The sequence below is a fragment of the Tympanuchus pallidicinctus genome, unplaced genomic scaffold, assembly GCF_026119805.1.
Source record: "Tympanuchus pallidicinctus isolate F22 unplaced genomic scaffold, pur_lepc_1.0 scaffold9, whole genome shotgun sequence".
Classification (NCBI taxonomy): Eukaryota; Metazoa; Chordata; class Aves; order Galliformes; family Phasianidae; genus Tympanuchus; species Tympanuchus pallidicinctus.
This window is the reverse complement of record NW_026294813.1, coordinates 22,125,263-22,145,000: the sequence shown is the minus strand read 5'-3', so window position 1 is coordinate 22,145,000 and position 19,738 is coordinate 22,125,263. Positions and strand designations below refer to the sequence as shown.

General features: G+C 42.2%; 1 protein-coding gene across 1 annotated transcript in view; it reads left to right on the top strand.

Moving 5' to 3' along the window:
• SKOR2 (SKI family transcriptional corepressor 2) overlaps positions 1–11,719 on the top strand; it is a 16,618-nt gene extending 4,899 nt beyond the window's left edge. Inside the window, exons 4-7 of the mRNA XM_052670006.1 lie at positions 3,983–4,048; positions 4,460–4,558; positions 7,948–8,015; positions 11,657–11,719. Coding sequence (XP_052525966.1) covers positions 3,983–4,048; positions 4,460–4,558; positions 7,948–8,015; positions 11,657–11,719 — 296 coding nt within the window. The remainder of the gene's footprint in view (positions 1–3,982; positions 4,049–4,459; positions 4,559–7,947; positions 8,016–11,656) is intronic.
• The last annotated feature ends 8,019 nt before the right edge of the window (positions 11,720–19,738 follow it).

Here is a 19,738-nt window from a genome sequence, read left to right as displayed (position 1 = left end):
TCGTACCACACAGCCTGGAAGCTGCCCGTGAAAATCCCCATCTTTTCTTTTCGGTCAGGCAATGCTCCTAAAGAGCTCAAAATTATTCAGATTCCCATGGCAGTTTTCACAGGTACAGTGACCAACTTACATAACTGGTCCCATTTTTTTTATTTTAGTTATTTATTTTTTTCGGAAAGATCCAACCCCAGAGCTGAAGGGCAGGGAGAGGCGAGGGGCGTCAGACACGCCACGCCACTGTAACACTGTGCAAACACTGCCTGTTTTTTACAAAGTCGAGTTCTATAAACTATTTCCAAACCACCTAAAGCTGTGTTTGTTTCAGGTAGTAACGTGTGCTCCGATAGTAGCTGATTTTGGTGGGTTTTTTTTTTTTTTTTTTTTTTTTCCAATACCAAAAAAATTATTTGTCAGGCATTTCAGGGGAACTTCCGACTAGGAGCAGTGAGCCACATCCTTAGTTCATTTACTCATAAATATACATCCAGATTAACTCTGGAAATATTGGTGCAATTACTGTAGATTTACGGTAGTTGTAGAGGGTTGGAAACAGCGTGGTGCATCTTACATAAGAAAAACAGGATGGTCTTTACAGAATTAAGTTGTTAAGCACTGGATCCAGAAGTTACTGACATAGAATTTATTTTTTGCTTATATTTATTTATAAGCAAAGAAAGTGAAAGTTGGAATGAAGGTGAATTTTCAAACGTGGGACCCAGCACTGCAAATTAATAGCAAAGTTTGCACGTGAGAACACGCATGTACATGACAGAAAACTGGAGATGGGCAGCAGGGTTGAGTCCTCATTTCCTATTCCTGACTCTTTTCTGTTATTAATAAAGAGTTTGGGAGATCTCCTTGGGCTATTATAAGAGGCTGAATTTTGTCAAAATTATTTTTTGCATGTCTCAGTAGCTGGTGATAAGGTTTCTCCGCGTCGTTTTAATTTTTGTTGTTGTTGTTGCTTTGCTTCTTTGTTTTTAAGACTCATCTTCTGGAATCCTTCCCTCCATTTTAAACAACCCCAAAATTAGTGATTATCCAGCCCTCGTGTTTCCAGAATAAAGCTATGAAATATTTCTAAGAAATATCATAGGGCTCAGCCCAGAAGGAATTGATTTGTTGTACAAAACATTGCACATTTTGGAAACCAAGCACAGTTTTAAAATGTTTAGTTGGAAACACTGAAACCATGTTCTCATCCTGAAGTCTATAAGTGCCTCAGTGCAGGTTTTTTAAGTCAGTTGTCCATGTTTTGAACTTTAAATGGAAGTTATAAACTAGGCTTTCTCTGCGCAAAAAATAGAACTAGCTTGTTTTAAAGTTGAGGCACTTGGAGGGGAAATTAACATTAGAAGCTCTGGATTTTGCACAATGTGTACATCAGCTCGAGTGGAGAAAAACACTTGAACATACTTACTGCATTTTCTAAAATAGGCATACTTTCTAAAGCCTTGCCTAGCCTGCTGATTATTTATCCCCAAAAAGGGGTATGAATATTCAAGATGCATGAATATTTTCAGTAAGAGTGTGTTTTGGAAGGATTTATCCAGGACAAACGCACAAACTGTGTATGACTTACAGCAAGTCATTAATAGTAAATACAGATGGAGTCTTTTAAGCTCTCCAAGTCTGCTGTTTCACATCTGCCCGTAGTTTTTGAATGACTGTATGTTTGGACACAAGACACCAGCACTGTCGTAACCGTGGTCTTTGTGTAACATGTTCTCTCCAGCAAAAAATAATGGTGCACTTTGAGTTCACGGTCCTGGTAGACCGTCGGTGCTGCATCACTGCTTTTTTCCTCCTTGGTTCATAGAATCACAGTGTCACTAAGGTCGGAAAAGACCTCCAAGATCCCCAAGCCCAATCTCAACCCACTGCCACCGTGCCAACTGACCGTGACCCCAAGTGCCACAACTCCAGGTTTCTTCAATACGTCCAGGAACAAGGACTGTTTTTCTAAAAAAGAAATTATTCCTAACATCCAGCGTGCAGTGGATGGATATTCACATTCCAGATTAAGCGTAACCTCAAAATGTAATCCATCCTTACTCCAGATAAAAAAAACCTGCCGCTAATCAGAAATAACAGAGGTATGAAAGTGGCCTTGGACACTTTCTACCCCTAGACAGCAGACTTGAGGTGCAGTTAGATTTTTGGCTAAATTGAAACCAAGCCTCTCTGAAAGCAAACTTAGATGCCCATCCATCTCTGGGTGTGCACAGCTTTTGTTTTCCATCGTGCCGAACACAACTTTGTGCATAGAGAAGGCCCAGGAGAATTCTGGTGGAGCTATTAGGAGGGGAAGTGATTTTTTTGTAGACTGATTAAAATTCGTTGGGCTTTCTGTTTGTTTGTTTTTAAACACCTATTTAGCTTTTAATTAACATTTAAGAGAAAGGAAGCTGGTTAAATATTCAATACCTCCTCCCTTTCAATTAAGGTATAACAGCACACAGCACTTGATGAGGCCTCTGGGAAGTATGGAAAAGCAGAAGAGCAGACTCCTGATTATCATTTTGAGGGGGACTGGGAAGGTGAAACTCATCTGATTGTTGTTATTATTGCCATTAACAATAATAATGTCGAGGCCCTTTTATGAGCAGCAGAAAGCAGTTTAGGAATGAGGCTGATTCTTTAAAACCCAAACGCTGGGATTTGCATTTAAACACCTTCACTTTTCCCATCCTGTTCTTTACTTCTTTGGGAAGCGAGAATGGTTGGTATTTACAGTTTAACAAGTACACTTCCTAAACTTAAATTCTTTCTTTTTCCTTGTGTGTTCTCATTTATTTCAGACTTACCTAACAAAATATTTACTTTATTAACAATCCTGCTTAAGACTGCACTATCTTAAACTAAAAAAAAAAGCATTTTACATTACGGGACTACTTAAAAGCACTGCTTCAAGAGTGATGTATAGCTTTCTTTTTGTTTCTTTTGCCTCTTTTAATTCGAGAGCCAGCTCACCTGCAGAAAATGCATTGTCCATCTCAAATATCATACAATAATCATTTTTTTTTAATAACTGTGTTATGTAAACAGATTTAAATGGCACTGATGGCAGCAGGTATCAGTTGTGTAAATAAACACCTGAACGAGTTTATCTTTACGTTAAAGAAAAAAACAAGAAGAGAGAGCAGATGCTGAAGGGCACAGCTACTGGATGTGTTCCATGCATTAACATTTCAAGTTTTATGGGACATACGAGCGCATTGGTTTTTAAAAACAGAAATAAATGCCTTGCAAAAATATTTCTGATTGCATAGAAAACAAGACTTTCCAATTCGACTTCACCATCAGCTGACTGCGGTGACCTGCCATCGATGCTCTGTGACTGTGAGCTTTTGAGCAGCTGCTGTCTTACCTGTTGTGTTCAGTGCTGGAGCTTTTCATTTTCCCCCAGCCCAAGATGCTTTCTCCATGACTCTTTCAAATACGTAAATGAATGAGCAGATTTACATATGTCTTCCTTGTGGTTATTCATCAGTAGTTAATGATGTGCACTTAGCAGCTGGACAAAAACCAAGAATTAGTCCAATTAGCTCAATAACTGCCTCCTTACCAAATATTTCTTAGTTATTGAGAGTCATTTTATACTTCAACTTTAAGTAACAGAAAATCTTCTATTAATTTCAGTGAGAATGGTATTTTGTCATTTAAAAACCTGTTTCCTGGCTTCTTTCAAAACCTTGTTCATAGAAACTACAGAAAAAAAAAAAACCAAACACATTTTCAGAGGACAATCAAAATAGACCCTTACACCTCAGAAGCCTGTACCAGGAAAAGCATCTTTGGTCTCAGCTAGGGTTGTGTTTATAAGTGACATCTGGATGTTGTAGAGAAGACTTAATCATTTTTTCTTCTTTAATTTTATTTTTTTTTCCTCCATGTTTTCTGAAGCAGTTGCACAATAAAGACAATTCTGATGAAAAGTGATACTGGTAAATCAATAACTTTTTTCCTTTCTTTTCTTAAGGTGAACACACACAAGAAACCAATTCACCTCATTCGCTGAAGAAGGATGTAGAAAACATGGGGAAAGGTAAAATAAATCAGGGTCTCTTCTGTTATAAAACTGCTATTTGTTTTAATAGAATATGAGGATAATAGGGGGCATTTTTGTTCTGCACCATATTTTAAGCTTGTCAAGTAACATATGAATAATATATGGACCTTTGGGTGGATATAATTGAGATTAATGCATATATATCAATCAATACATGACACTGTAATATAATACTTTAAAATAATATATTACATTGATTTATATTCATGGCTTTCTGCACAAAATCTATCGTAGGTCAATGCAACACTTTTTTTTTTTTTTTCTTCTTTAATAACTGCTAAAATATTTTGTCTTATCGTAATGAACTGCTCAGTAACTGTTCTCTCAAGAATTATTTCCACAGATTAGTAACACCACTTTTCTCCTCTTTCCTTTTCTTTTTCTTAGAGGAACTCCAGAAGGTTTTGTTTGAACAAATTGACTTACGGAGGAGGCTGGAGCAGGAGTTCCAGGTGTTGAAAGGAAATGCATCTTTCCCAGTATTCAGTAAGAACACGTATCTGTGATTTTGGTTTTTTGGGGGTTTTTTTTGAGAGTTTTTTGTTGTTGGAAAACAGGAGAAGCACGTCCTCAGTTGTACTGCCAGGACTTTCAGCTGAGGTCGATGGCACTTACGCTGTTTGGGCTTTGCAGGCTGCCAACATCAGTCTTTTGTAGGAAAAATCTAGGTGTCCCTTTTGGTGTGCATTCTAAAATTGAAACAGACAATCAGAAAGGTTTTCATGAAGTTATCAGGAAGTTGAACTGCAGGCACAAGGAAACAGTAAAGGACATAACGATGGGGAAAGTGTGCCTTCATTCATGCAGAAGTTGGCTTTTTGCTAACTTCTCTTACCTCCTGCATGACGAAAATATCTGATCAGCCCTCAGCTTGGTTTCCTGGAGCTTCCTGAAGAGTTCAGAAGCTCTCTGTTCTGTTAGAAGTCCAAGTTGCTTCCTAAAAACTCCACCATTGCAAGCACCCCAATTCAACAAACACCTCTGCTGCAAGCTGAGGAATGTCTGGATCGCAAGAAGAGGTGGGAGTGCAGACTGTGTTTTCTTGTCATTTAAAGAAAATGCATTTTTCTGCTTTCTGTAAATAATGTAAATTCAGAGAAGTGCAAGGCAGGTCTCTGGAAATGACTCCATCTTTACCTCAAATCTCGAAAGCTTCATAAACAAAGGAGAGCCTGAAGTGGTATAGATATTAATGAAAGGAGATAACCTCATCCTTCAGTATAAATTCAGTCATTACGTGGGTTTGAGAGTGAGGTAATTTTCAAATAATTTGTATAGATCAAAATGCTTGATGTGTGGTATTGGTAAATCGGCATCTTGGAGTTTTGCCATTCGGGTCACTCATTTATCCTTTTGTTCTTCTACAGTAAAATTAATGCTCTGTCATTGCCGTGTAAATAAACAGTGCAATTAAACCGCATGAAATACAATTCAAATAAAAGAAAAGAACACATTCGGCTGACCAAGGAAGTGGCGACTGCATATGCTGACTTGAAAAATATGTGGTTTCAACATACCACAAAGCAGTGGTCAATTTTCTTCAGGATTAAAATAGAAAACAGATAATGTGCTATAAACAATACGTGTAAGTGACCGTAAAACCTATCTACAGATTTAGATTTACCAAAAAAACCCTCCTCCACATACAATAAAACAAGAAAATGGGTCTTTGTCAAGCAAGTAAGTGTAAAATCTGAGATAAGTGCGGTTTGTCCTCCAGAACAGCGTGTGGTGCAATGAAAGGGATGGGGCCGCTGCCTCAGGTCAGGTGTTAGAAGCTATTTGTCTTGCAGGTTTCCCTAGTAAAGTTTCTAACTGCCTGTGACGGTGCTAGAGAGAAAAATCATAGAAAACTCAATTCAAGGTGAGAAACCTAAAAAGCGACTAAGGAAGGTACGGTTAAAATCGTGCTGATGGGTTTCTCGTGGCTTGGAGACACGTGGGTCTGCACGAGGAAGAGCAGAGCAGGTTTGCATCCCAGTCCTGAGCAGCCATAGGTCTGAACTTCTGTCCGTCCCGAAGATGCTGAAGGCAGAATCCTGCACCGGTTTTACCTCTGGTGCGGACCGGCTCACCTTTTGTCCGACAGCATTTAACAACGTGGCAGTAAAACAGTAGAAACGTAGCCTGGGCAGTTAAAGTATTTAAGTTTGTGTTAAGAAAACTCTTTAAATATTCATCTCTTTTCTCCTGGGCATTGCTCACGGCTTTGTCTGCCGCAGGAAAAAAAAAAGCGTTATCCTCACCATTAACCCCGTTTGCACAGCGAGTTTGCAGCGCAGGACTGAGCAGGATTTCTGAGCTGTTTGTACCGAGCCTCTGAAGAGATGTTCAGGGAGGAGAGGAGATGAGGGGCATTTCTTTGCGTAGCCTGCTCCTATTGAAATGAAACTGGAAGAGGACCTACAGAGTAGCTTGCACGGGACAAGAGACCATCACCTTTTGTCCCACACGGCTATTTTGGTAAGCAGAGGAGAAACTGCAAACTGGCTTGTATTCTTTTTCTTTTCAAGTTGGAGAGGAAAAAACAGGCTGATAAAATGAAACCTGGAAGAATTCCTTAAGATGTCATTGCATTCTTTTCAGCGTAGCCATGCTGGACTCCTGCTGGTTTTAGCTAGACAAATTTTCTCTCCATTTGTTTTCCTGATATTTTCTCACCATCCTGCACTGCCTCCATGCATCCTAAGCAACATCCTTTGCTTTTCATTTAGACGAGGCCAAATTATTGTGTGAAAGACAACAGAGCTCTGCCCCCTTCTAGTTTCTTCCATTTCTTCCCTGTGCCCACACCTGATGGTGACATATCTCCTTTCCCCCAAGGCAAGGCAGTTTCTGCCACTCCACTGTGATGTGCTCTGTCTTCTTGCCTCTGCTTTTGGGTTTGAGAATGTAGTGAGCTTGTGGGGCTCTGCAGGGAATGAGTGTGTTCCCAGGCCCACAGCAGCACACGGAGCATTGATAGGAGCCACATTTCTCATCTGGGATCAAATCTTTGCATTGCAATTTTGGTATTTTTGTGACTCCCATTACTGCCCTATCAAAGTGTCCCACAGTCATTTAATCTATTAATCCTCCCTATGCTCCAGGCAGATGAGGCAGGGCTATTATTCCTGATTTACTGGTGAAGAAACGAAGCGTGGGGAGACATATGCACAGAGCTTGGAGAGCAGATACTGAACTGAGGCTCCAGGAGTTCTGGAGCCACGGCCCAACAGCCAACATGACTGCTGAAGTCTTTTAATTGCAAATAAGCCATTCTGGCTGCTTTGGCCTTGTAGTACTCTTCAGCAAGACCCTACCAGAGCTGAAAGGTTGTGCCACAACCCAGCTGACTGGGAAGGTGTGGTCTGTCTTTCAACGACTTCTTCCTATCTGAATTCCACGTCACTTTCAAGGAATTTGAGCTGCTTTCAAAGTTGTCAGCACAATGTTGTAAACTACAAATCAAATCCTGCATCCTTGAACACTTTCTCTTCTCACATCCTGGACATCCCTATTGACGTCAGCAGATTTATACCAAAGCAAAGCAGCTTTTGCTGTTATCTCCAGTTCTTGTACAAGTTTGACTGATGACTGCGGTCTGGTCCATTGAGAACATCACTGTGGGCATGAAAGCTAGCAAGAGAAACATAGGAGCCTACATCTTCAAGTGGAGAGGACAGAGCTGGATCTGTTTTTTCCAGGCAAATCTTTTTTTTCTCATCAGCAGTACCTCCTATCAGATAAGTTTTTGATAGGTATATCATACAAAAAGGCTTTGGTGTGCTTCAGTTGGGTTTGGTTTCATTTGATTTATAGGAATTCTGCTATGGTCTCTATTTTAATTACTGCATTTACTTGTCTTTTTTTTTTTTTTCTTTCCCTCTTAATAGATAATTTTCAAGATCAGATGAAACGAGAGCTGGCATACAGAGAAGAAATGGTGCAGCAGCTACAAATTGTGAGTCTATGCCTTTGACTAAAAATGCTATGAACTATCACTTTGATTTGTTAAGTACACCCTCAAGTTTTTCCCCTGGAAGCCATGTAGATGTAATATTACAGAGCTCACGTTCCCTTATGCTTAGGAACACGTCAGCTTGCAGTTCTTAACTGGTTTAGAGCCTAATTACCTGGAGATTTACTTTCATACCTTAACCAGATGGGTCTTCATCTTTCAACTCAATGGAATGTGCTGACTGAACACTGAGACTACAGCTTTCCTGAGTCAGGCTTGCCAAAAATCTCCACATCTGAATCAGCCTTCTGCTTGAGAAGCTCACGTTTCCTCTTGCTGAAAATGGGAGGGGTTGTTGTCTTCTGGTGCTGTCATTTTCTACTTGATGGGTTAGGACATAAAAATAAAGCTGAAGGCCACGATTGTCAAACGTGTGCTGTGCTCTGAGGCATTTAGAGTGGCCTTATTTTTAGAGCTCTGAGCTCCCTGTTCCTGCTGACTTCAGAGATTTCAATGAGAGATGGAGGGTGTTGGAAGGAGGTTGTTTCATGGAGAAAATCGACTCCAGGCCATTTTGGAGGGTTTTTTGCTGGTCTCCATTCTTTAACATGTACAGCTGTTACCGCGTTCCCCCTCATCTCCCAGGATCTGGCAGAAAGTTTCATTGGAACCCCATTGGCCTTCTTGGCTCATGCTATGGGAAAACCAAATCTTTTGGTGCAGGACACGTTAAAAAGCAGGATTTATTTTGATATATTTTGTCTGTTGTTTTTAACAGGGTTAGGCTGTTTTGGTTTGTATGTTCCTGGAACACTGTAGCATTGCTTTCACAAAGTTGCCCACATGCAATTTTCTTGTCACTGCGGTGCAGAGAGAGAAGATGAAATTTTTTAAAGCATGCTCGAATCACAATTTTACTTTCAGCTTCACAGATATGTAGGATTAAACACAAAGGTTAGTGACTTAGCTAGCCACAGAATTTGGCTTAGTCATTTTTATTTTTAAGATTATATAAATGAGTTGGTTTGTTGATGTTTTGTTGTTGGTGGTGGTGTTTTGTTTTGTTTTTTTTTTTTTTGCTTTTCTCACCATTGTGTGCATATACAACTTACACTAGCTCTTCCTGAACATTTCAACATGACCACGAAGGCATCTGTTTGTTTAAAAGCACTTCTGACGTTGTGAAACTGCAATGCAGAGCGCGATGATAAATTGCCATCCCAACAAACACGTGCTGGGGAGTCGCGCTCTCGGAAGGGAGGCGATGGCTCAGACTCCAAGTGCCCTCTGCTGTCACTCCGCAGCCACTGCACTCACAGCAACGAGGACGTGGCACAGGTTCAACATTCCTCATTGAGAGCCTCGCTGTTTAATCGATGAGTTGTAATTTTAATGCTTTGTCCACTCCGGACTTTGAAAAATTATTTTATGGCTTCCTGAAAGTCAGGAGCAAGGTTCAGGTCTTTGAGAAAGTGTTCTGTTACAACATCTGTAATGGATATTGACCTCTTTGGACACAACCTGGCTTGATAGGTGGATGAAGTGTTGGACTCTCTGTGGCCATTGGCAATTTCTGTTAATAAGGAGTTGGTCCGAAAGCCTCGAGCAGCTGCCAGGAAGCACTGCAACCATATGCCAAGCTTTCAGCCAAGTGCCAAGAAGCGATCAATAAATCATCATATTTAACAGGAAAATGGATCTTAAATCACTGAGTGTGTTTTTCTCTTCCTCCTGCCTCCAAGCATCCTTTACCCAAATGGCTGAGTACGTGCAGGTCCCACTTTGCTTCAGGCATGGGTTGTGATCAACCCTACTATTTTTCCATGGGGATAAAGGCAGTAGGTCTTTGAGACGTGTTAGAAAAGTGAGTTGTTCTGACAGCCTTTTGTCTTTTCATCTGGTTCAGATGGCTTTTGTATTCACTACAGAGTCTTGGCTTCCACCCTACTGGCCAACTGTGGGGTGACAATAACGCTCAGTCCTCAGAATTGGATCCAGCTAGAACTCCTCTGATGTTTGATAGCCTCTAGCCTCAGTATTACTTTCAGCCATCTCTGTTCTTTGAAGGCAGACAAGAAAATAAATCAGGAACTATCTGCCTGCGAAATTGATTTCTCTTCATCATCTTCTATCCTGATCTTTAAAGGTGTACAAGAAGTCTTTAAAAGAAGGAAAAATCCATCCTGGTGTGGCATTCTCAGGTCTTTGGAGGTATGAGATCATGTTCCTTGGAGTCCTACTGTAATTAAGAAAAGCTCTAATAGGTTCAGTTCCTATTTCATGCTGTACATGGAAGGTTGAGGCTTCATACAATGAATGTATTCACGATACATGCAGGGAATACTCACACTGTTATGTAGGTTTGCAGAGATGTTGCTCACTGCATGCTTGTCACTCCATAAGTGACAAGGGAAATGGGAAATAGTGGCTCTTTAAAATATTGATTTGATTTTGGTGGAATCATCTGTAGTTAAATTAGGATGGAAATTAGTTCTACATACATAATCCCAGGCAGAGTTCAGTTCCCAGGAAGCCAAAGGGGATGTGCTCCAGGGATCTTATCAAAGATAAGGAATCTTATCTTGCCCTTTTAAGTATTGATCCTATCTTCATCCGAACACTTGCTCTGGATGCACAAAAAGGGACAGCAGCGTCACAAACAGCCCTAAACATGTCCTATTGCAGCACTGGATCCACAAAATGTTCGTGCAACTTGAAAAGCAGATGACATTGCACGTGATTTAACTTGTGAAAAAGGGTCCCTGCTGAATACCACCCCTTCCACTCTCATTTGTTACCGGGAGCATGCACAAAACAACACACACTGAAAAGACACCGACCTGCCAAATATAGCAGAAAAAAAACGGATTGAGAACAGTCCCTTTCTGACAGAATGTACCTCGTCGTGTTATCTAGGTCAGCACAGCTTGGGAGATGTCCTATATAACTGACGGCCATGCAGAGCGAGGTTGGGAGTGAGAAGGAGGTAGAAACATCACAGCCTCAGTTGAAACGTGCTTATTCAGCCACTTGTTGGTGGCTCCCTTTGCTCCCAGATTTGGACTGATCCTGTTAGCTCATAAGTCATGAAAACGAATTCATGATTTCAACACATTTGACATTATTTCTGAATACATCACAGAGTTCCTAGAAGCAGAAGCGGGTCACCTTGGTCTGCAGCAGCACTGGGAGTGGAGGTGCATAAATGTTGTGATCCCAATGTGATTCTTTCCAAAAGACAGCTATTCACTGTTGAGGAATAGTGAACATGTAGCCATTTGGATTCCCACCTACAGGGAAATCTCAGAGCAATTTAGTTTTGTTGCATTTTAAAGAGCTGTCCCATACTGCATTCCCAGCAGCCTACGAACACATCATCCCACTTTGTTCCTAAATATAACTACGTTCCCTAATATACCTATGTTCTCTGTTTTGCTTTAATTATTTGTTCCACTTCAGTGGCTTTCATCGGGTTTGTGCAAGGCAGAGATAGTTATTAAGAACTTCCTAATTATGGGGATATAAATACATGCAGACTGATACTCCCAACCTGCTGTATTTTGGCTGCACAGAGATTCCAGCCTGCATATGTTGTTAGCCAAATCTTGGCTTAAAACAGTGGCTTTGTTTCTGTGTCGTTGCAGATTCCCTATGCAGCAAGCTTGATCAGGAAAGAAAAGCTGGGTGCACACCTCAGCAAAAGCTAAAGGTAAGCTTGTGAAAGAAGGGGTGCGGTAGTATTCTGGCCGTCAGATTTCTCTCTGCAGCTGTTACAAGAATTTAGAGAATCGTTTTGCTGTGTGACATTGATCCATTCCCATCGTGCCCACTGACCATGTGCCCAGCTGCCACATCTCCACGGTTCCTGAACACTTCCACAGACAGGGACTCCACCGTCACCCTGGGCAGACTGTGCCAGGGCCTGACCATTCTTTGGAGAAGAAATTGTTCCTCATATCAGACCTGGACCTCTCCTGATGCAACTTGAGGCCATTACCTCTTGTCCTAAATCATCACCCAAATTGTGAGGTTTCACTGGGGTGGGACATAGTGTTGAGAATTGACCACTGGTTGAACACAGGCTAATGGCTTGAACAAGAGCTGCTCTCTGACACTATGAAGTGGCTTCAAGGAAATATACCTTCAGCAAAAATGGGAAACTGCCCTGACATTCAATTCCAGGTGCTAAAGATTAAACACTTAAATTAACATTTACTCAGAGAGCAATGAGGCCCTGGCATTGCTGCCTAGAGAAATGTGGGTGCTTCACCATGAGAAGAACCCAAGGCTGGGTCGGTTGGATGGGGCCCTGGGCAGCTTGAGCTGAGAAGAGCAGCATCAGCTGAACAGCACCATTTGTTCTCACCATTGCATTTCCAGCAGCCAGTAATCCCTGTAGGAAGGTCCCAGCATCACAGCTTCAAGAGTTTCCCGTTTGTTTGTTGAGTGTGAAGGATGGATGTATTTCTTGTGCTGGTTTTGTTGCCAGTGATGCACCATCCCTGCAGACAACAGGGATTTCTTTGAGTAGGCCCTGGAAGATTAGTTGTTACTTAACTGCTAAGCTAAACCAGTAAAGCAGAGAATCACAACTCCATTGCTCAGAAGCAACTTCAGATTCTCAATGCGCCAGGCAGGAAAGGGTTGTCTTAGCAAGAAATGTGCATGCACATCCATACCCATGCAATGCACCAAGGGAGTGAGGAGCCTGTGCACTGCAGAGCATCTGCTCAGTTAATGCCCTGTGTTTTCCAGAAATCCTGTACTGCTCTTGTTGGACCTGCTGTGCCAAATCAGGTCTTGCTGTATTTAGTCATATTGCAGTTGGTTACTCCTCATTTGCAATGGAATATTTCAATGGGACTGTGAATTTTAACTAGCTAGTCTCAGAGGATGCTTATCACAGAATCAGGGAATTGTAGAATCAAGAAGGTTGGAAAAGACTTACAAGATCCCCAAGTCCAACAAACCCCCACCATTCTCACATGCCCCCAAGTGCCACATCCCCACAGTTCTTGGACACCTCCGGAGATGGGGACCCCATCAGCTGTGCCACTGCATCACATTTTTTTTTGGAGAAGAAATTCTTCCTAATACCCAACCTGAACCTCCTCTGATCCAACCTGAACCTCCCCTGAGCGGGTGACTTTCGCGTATCTGTTTTCTTGGGACTGTGAGTAAATGTTGTAATTCTGTGAGTAAAGAAACGTCAGATTCGGGCTTAGAGATGGTAACACTTTGTTTTCTTTTGTGAGCTTTTGTGTTTGTTTTTTTTATTCCTAGAAGCGCAGGACCTTTTGCAGCTGTTCCCTTGTAAATAATGACCCACCGTTCTGAAATCTAACTTGTATAAAGACTGATAAAATGGAAGTGCTTGGGGATATAAAGAACAAGTAAAACAAATCAGGTTCCTCCGAACTCAAGGACAAGTGACCTCAAAACATCATGGACAACCATGTAAAATAGAACGTAGCAGCCATTTATTAGTTAAAAACAAAACAAACAAACAAACAGAAAAAAAAAAAAAAAAAAAATCAAAAAATGCCTGTCCTGGATCTTTTTTGGTGGTACCAAAGTTTAAGTCTTTGTGTTTTTAGAAGGACTACTAAACCTAATAGAGGAAACGCTTTTGATGAATCACAGACATAAGCAGTGAAGAGAACCGACGATCCTTCCAACGCTGCAGACACTGACGCCATCCGCCAGATCATCTTTTGCTTTTGCAGAGTGTTTTGTGGAAAGAAACACGCGGCTTTGAGACGGAGCCTCACGGGGATGGAAGGATAAAAAAGCGTGAGCCATACACAGTGCTTTTTAAAAGCAGACTGGAAACTCTCATACCCCCCCTCCTTGGTCCCTTTCTCCTCTGGTATTTTGCCTGCTGTATGAATTAAGATTGTACTCTTCTGGAAATATTTTACAATTTAATATTGAGTGTAATTAAGAATATAATCACTGTTATCAAAAAAGGTATTTAACTCTGTTGTAGTTTCTTTATCATTCATGTGGATAAAAAGTCTATAATAAAACAAAGAAAACTATGAGATCATAGCTGAGCTTCTCTGTAATTCAATGCTGTGCTTATTCCCCTGGAAAAAAGAAAAAGATGGGGAAATTTGTCCCCAAGAATAGCTGTTTAGAAGTACTTCAGTTCACAGGCCTGACAATGTCAGCTGCCAGCTGAGTCCTTGTCAATCCTGCCCACCTTCTCTATGCCAAAATGGTTTCATAGGCAGCCACTGAGCCTCTCTGGTTGTCTTTCTTCCAACGAGTTGTTGTTGCTCCTCCAACAGAAGCAATCCCACAGCTTTCCTCTGCCTTTTTCTGACCAGCTGTATCCTTTGTGAGATGGGGAAATATCTGCAAAGCACTCAGGACACAGGATATCATATAGATCATAGTGTAGAGTGACACAGTGATGTTTTCCAATCTTTTCTGTGAAGAATGAACTCTTCTGTAGTGTCGTGGTAAAATGTCTTACCACTACAGATCAAAACTTTTGCCCAGACATAAAGCAATCCCATTGCTCAATAAGAAATTACTGCCTTAATGGCCTCAGAGTGCCAGAGCTCCTGGATGTGGTCAGGTGAGCGGAGCAGCCTGTTGTCTCCCACCATGTGTTCAACCCCAGGAGCAGACACAAAGGATTTGCAGCAGATTTATTGCTTCTTTCTACTGTTCTGTTCTGTTCTGTTCAGTAGAGCTCAGCCCATCATGTTTCCCACTGCGAGCTGTGCTTCCACAATGTTGGTTTTGCAAAAGTAACCAGCGTGCACTAACTGCATAGCTCACACAAATGAAGGATATTTAACTAATACGATTCTAATTTAATGTTCAAACTTCAACTTTGCGCCCTTACTTTGTTACTTATGCTAAGCTCCCAGACAGAAAACAGAAGCACCACTTGCCTTGTCGGTAAATAACCTGCAGATCTCCGCTGCAAATGTGAAGGTGGAAAGCTGGTGAAGCGTGAACAAAATCTCTTGAATTAAAAACTCATCCCTCACACCGATAAAGCACAAGAATGTGATCCTAGAAAACAAACACAGAGCAGCCACCGCCTAAGCAGCTCTCCTTCAACAAACATCCCATGAAACTTCTTATCGCCCACTGGCTCTTGTTTGCTTTCCTCTTGCGACAAAATGGTACATGTTAAAATGATGAGGTTCCCCACGCTGCAGTAAGCTGTTGTGCCCTGCAGACTCAACCCTCAATGTGTTGTTTGGTTTTTTTTTCACCAGCTGGTGTCATAAGGAAAAGAAAGAGGATGACCTATGTAGCTGACCTGTAGGATGACCTATGTAGGATGACCTGCGTGCCTATCCTAACGCTGCTTGTACTGAATGCAACTCTGTAGATAGTTATAGAATCATAGAATCAATATCCCGCGTTGGAGGGGACCCCTAAGGATCACTGAGCCCAGCTCCTGGCTCCACACGGCACAGCTAAAAGTCAGACCGTGTATTATGATGGTGGCCCTGATAGGTGAGCTGCAGACATCCTGGGGAGCCTGGCATGGCGAGTCAGCCCACGTCCACAGCCTTACCCATGGGAGGTGGCCATGCAGAGATGAAAGGTAAGAGCTTGCTGGTGAGCTATTTTTATGGGTGTTGGGTCGCTTAATAGAGTAGCACATCCATACACATTCAGCTTTTGTTACATGCAGCCTGTCAGTACCTCTAAAAAATCTACACTTAACCAAATCTCAACTTCTACAGCCACTAACACGACAGGTGAGAGGTACTGCAGATCTTGGCTTTAGCCTTTCTTTTGTCCAATCCTCCGAGAATGCAAATTAAACACAAGGCAGACTGCATTTTGAGCTGTGATTTGAATTTTTGGAGTAGTGGGATGAATAATAAATACATGCAGAAAGCTCATTAGCGGCTAATTATCCCTTTTTCTTACACAGAACTGGTCTTCCCCCTCCCACACAAACCTCCAAACCATTTCAAGCTCTGCCCTTCAGACGTGCTGCTGCTTCTCCAGGACCCAACTCCCAAACCGTTTGCTTCTGTGATACTTCAGTACCAAGCAAAAGCATGGAGGTACGTGCTTTCCCTTGCTCAAAACATGGGAACAAATTTCTCCCATCCAGAACAGTAAATTTAGGTGCTTTCAAAGCATCTCCAAGACCATAGATTTCCTCCAAATGTTTTCTTCCCATAATTTTTATGTAAAACTTTAGAACCATAGAGACACCAATGTTGAAAATGACCTCAAAGGTCATTCAGTCCAACCACCCTTTCAGGCTGTTGCATAAAAAATTTTGGATAAATTTAGTAGTAGACAAAAAACAGTACCTTCTCAGCAAATCTTTATGTTTGGGGCTGTATAAAAAAGGAATTAATAGAAGCAAAGATCAGCACTGGCTCAGCACTTTTGCTCCACTGGCTTTCAAAGCAGAACAAAAGTATACATGCATTCAGGGTGAAGTTGTATTCACAAGAAAAGATTGTGAGGAAGGGCTGTGAAGAGCTGCTTTGGTGCTGTTGATACTTGCAGGAGGAGCTGTAGTTCTTTTGTGGCTGTTTACCTGCATGCAGCAAAAAAAAAAAGCTTCGGTCTCCATTGTTCTGAAAGCCCTGCTCACCTGCCAGCCCAAAACACCAAAGTGTACAGATGGAAAAAGGAGTCTCCACCCTGCAGCACCCCACCCTCTCTGCTCACAAAGCAAAAATGCTTTGAGCAGTGATGAAGTTTTTTTCTGCCAAAAAAAACCCCAACAAACCTCTGTGTAGTTGCCAGCTGAGCTCCAGCAGCAAGGAGGGAGAAAAAGGAGGTCCTGATCTGCAGGGATGCCTGGAGGAGGTGTGAGAAGAGGCGAGCGCTGCACGGTGAGATTCACAACACCCTGCTCGTGGTACAATGAAGAATAAGCTAAGCCAACACCAAAATAAAGCACGTTTCAATCTCAGCCCTTCTCCAGCAGCCCAGAACTTGGCCATCATGGAGAAGCAGCTTGACAGCTGCTCAATGAGGGATATGGCTAGTGGGCAGTGGGGTTCCACCCTTAATGATTCTAGAAGTCTATGATTCTAACACTGTTCCTTTCAGCATGAAAGCCAGACTGGTCCGTGTAGCACCAGAAAACGAAGTCTGGGTTCAGAGTTCTGTGCTCCTGCAGCTGCCCCTTGGCCAGGAGCCTTCTTAGCTGATTGGGTTTCAAACCAGGAAGGGACCTCCACCAATCCTGCTGTAAATGACCCAAAGGTCCCGGGATACGGCACATTTCTGCAGAGACTTCTGGATGCAAACAACAGAGGCAGCTTTGTTGCAGCAGGAGAGGGTGCACGAGGGGCTGCTGGAAGGAGCCCAGCGCCTGGGGAAAGCTCTGGAGGCCTGGAGGTGGAGTCCAGCTGCATCAACTGCTCTGCAAGCAAGGAATTGCTTCACAAAAGGACAGTGGGTAAAGCCTATCTTTAATCCACCTCCACACTTTATTAACTGCCTGTGAAAGGAGGAGATTATTCCGCCCTAAAAAAAAAAAAAAAGAAAGGATAACATGGAGGAAATAAAACAATCAGCAGCGGCAAATGAAGTGAGCAATTAGTCTGGAACCATTCAGATCAGATTGACATTCATTTCTGGTCATACCAGCCTGATGTCGATGCAAGGATCTCCAGCAGCCACAAGGTAACCCAGAAATTTGTTATTTTTCTTCTCAGTCTGCTCTAGATTTAAATAGCCACGGCTTATTTTGTAACATTTTCACGCTGAAGGGTGGGATGGAGGTGCTTCTTCGGGCATCTTTCAATGTGAGTCAGACTGTGTCATGGGAATCTGGAGAGACTCCCTAATAGGAGTTGTTGCAGACTACTCTGATGCGGGTGACCTATGGGATTTCATTCTGAGCATCATTTCAGAGCTGGTACCATTCCTCGTATAAAAGTGAGCGTGACTTTGGTTTATAAGATATATATATTTTTTTTCCTATAAGGCAGTGTTTTCTTCAGGTACCCAGACTTTCTTACACAACCTGTGGCTACACAGATTTTTCACAATAATTCCACTTCAGCTTAAACCTTTTTTTTTGCGCAATGAGAATAGAGTTGAAAGTGTAGCATAAAAGTCATTATAAACAAGCTGTTCTGATACCCAAGAGCACACCAGTTTATTAATGTATTAATAAAATGAATGTTATAGAATACAGCCTGCGATTGCACATTTTATTCCTATCCTGAAAAAGGAACTAGAAGGGAGTAAAAGAGTGAATGGAAGCCTTTGCATCACGCATGCAAGCTGGAAGTAATGTGTGCCCACATTGCTTATTTCTCTTACCACCTTAAAAGAAACATTCCAGTTTTTGGTGTCAGATTAAATTCTGTTTGTGGGATTTGTCCCTCAGCTACTCTGTGCTTTAATTCCGTGTCTGCAAAACCGTGGTACTGTAATGCTCCTATCTCACAAGGAAGTTGTAAAGATAATTTACATTAGAGATGGTGAAATATCCCAAGGGCTCACAGGGATCTATAACAGATACACTGATTTCAAACGTTAAAATGTGACCTGGGTGCTGGCTTGCCTTTTCAGGATGCTTCATGATGCCGAAGAAGGTTTTCACACCACTCCCCTGTCCAAGGAAGAAGGTGCTTTATTTTCCTGTTTGTTTCCACTGGCATTTAAAATCACTATTGCCGTGTTTGTTGGTGAAGTAACAGCTCCGAGAGGCCCCAAGTAATAGCAGTGCTGTCAAACATTGAGGATTTATCAGAGAGTGGGCTCAAAAGGAACGAATGAATGAGCTGTATTCAATCTATCCCTGTTGAAGTTTTAGAGAGGGAAGGACAGTGGAAATGAAACGAGCTGTCACAAGAGAATAGGGGAGTGAAAAGCTTGGAGATGGGTACGCATGGGGGAATTCAAGCCACCATGCCCACTGACCACGTCCCTAATTCCCACATCTCCACAGTTCTTGAACACCTCCAGGGACGGTGACTCCTCCACTCCCTGGGCAGCAGTGCCAGTGTATTTTCACTCCTTCTGAGAAGAAATCATTCCTAATTGCAAACCTGAACCTCTCCAGTGCAAACTCAGGCCATTACACCCTCCACCTACAATTTGCAGGAAAAGAACCTGTGACAGTTTCCCAGAAAGCTGCTTTTCCTAAAGCTGTTCATTGACAAATCTCACCTGTGGTTTCCATCTGCTCTTCAAGGTTCGTCACCCATTATTTATGAAATCGTCATGTTGTCTCTCTGTGGAGGTCTGCTGCTGCTCTTTGTAATCAGTGTCATAGTGAGAATTCTCCAGAGGTGAGTGCTGTGGCAGAGGAGATGATCTGGGCTCTCCAAAGAAATGTGGGCAGTGATCATAGAATCGTTAAAGTTGGAAAAGACCTCTCAGATTGCCAAGTCTAACCTTAACTCATTTTCATCATGCCCACCAACTATGTCTCCAAGTGCAGGCACTCCACATTTGAGTTGGAAGGTTGAGTTAAAGTTGTACTCACTAGCAATAGAAGCTGTGGGACGAAAGGATTAAGAACAGCCCTGCTGAACCTGGGGGTACCGGTGGATGGGAAGATGGACATGAGCCAGCAATGTGCCCTTGCAGCCCAGAAAGCCAACCATATCCTGGGCTGCATTCCATCTCAGGAGACTTTCAAGGCCAGGTTGGATCAGGCTCTGGGCAACCTGAGGGAGCTGTGGTGTCCCTGTGCATTGCAGGGGAGTTGGACTAGATGGCCCCCAGAGGTTCCTTCCAACTCTAAGGATTCTATGATT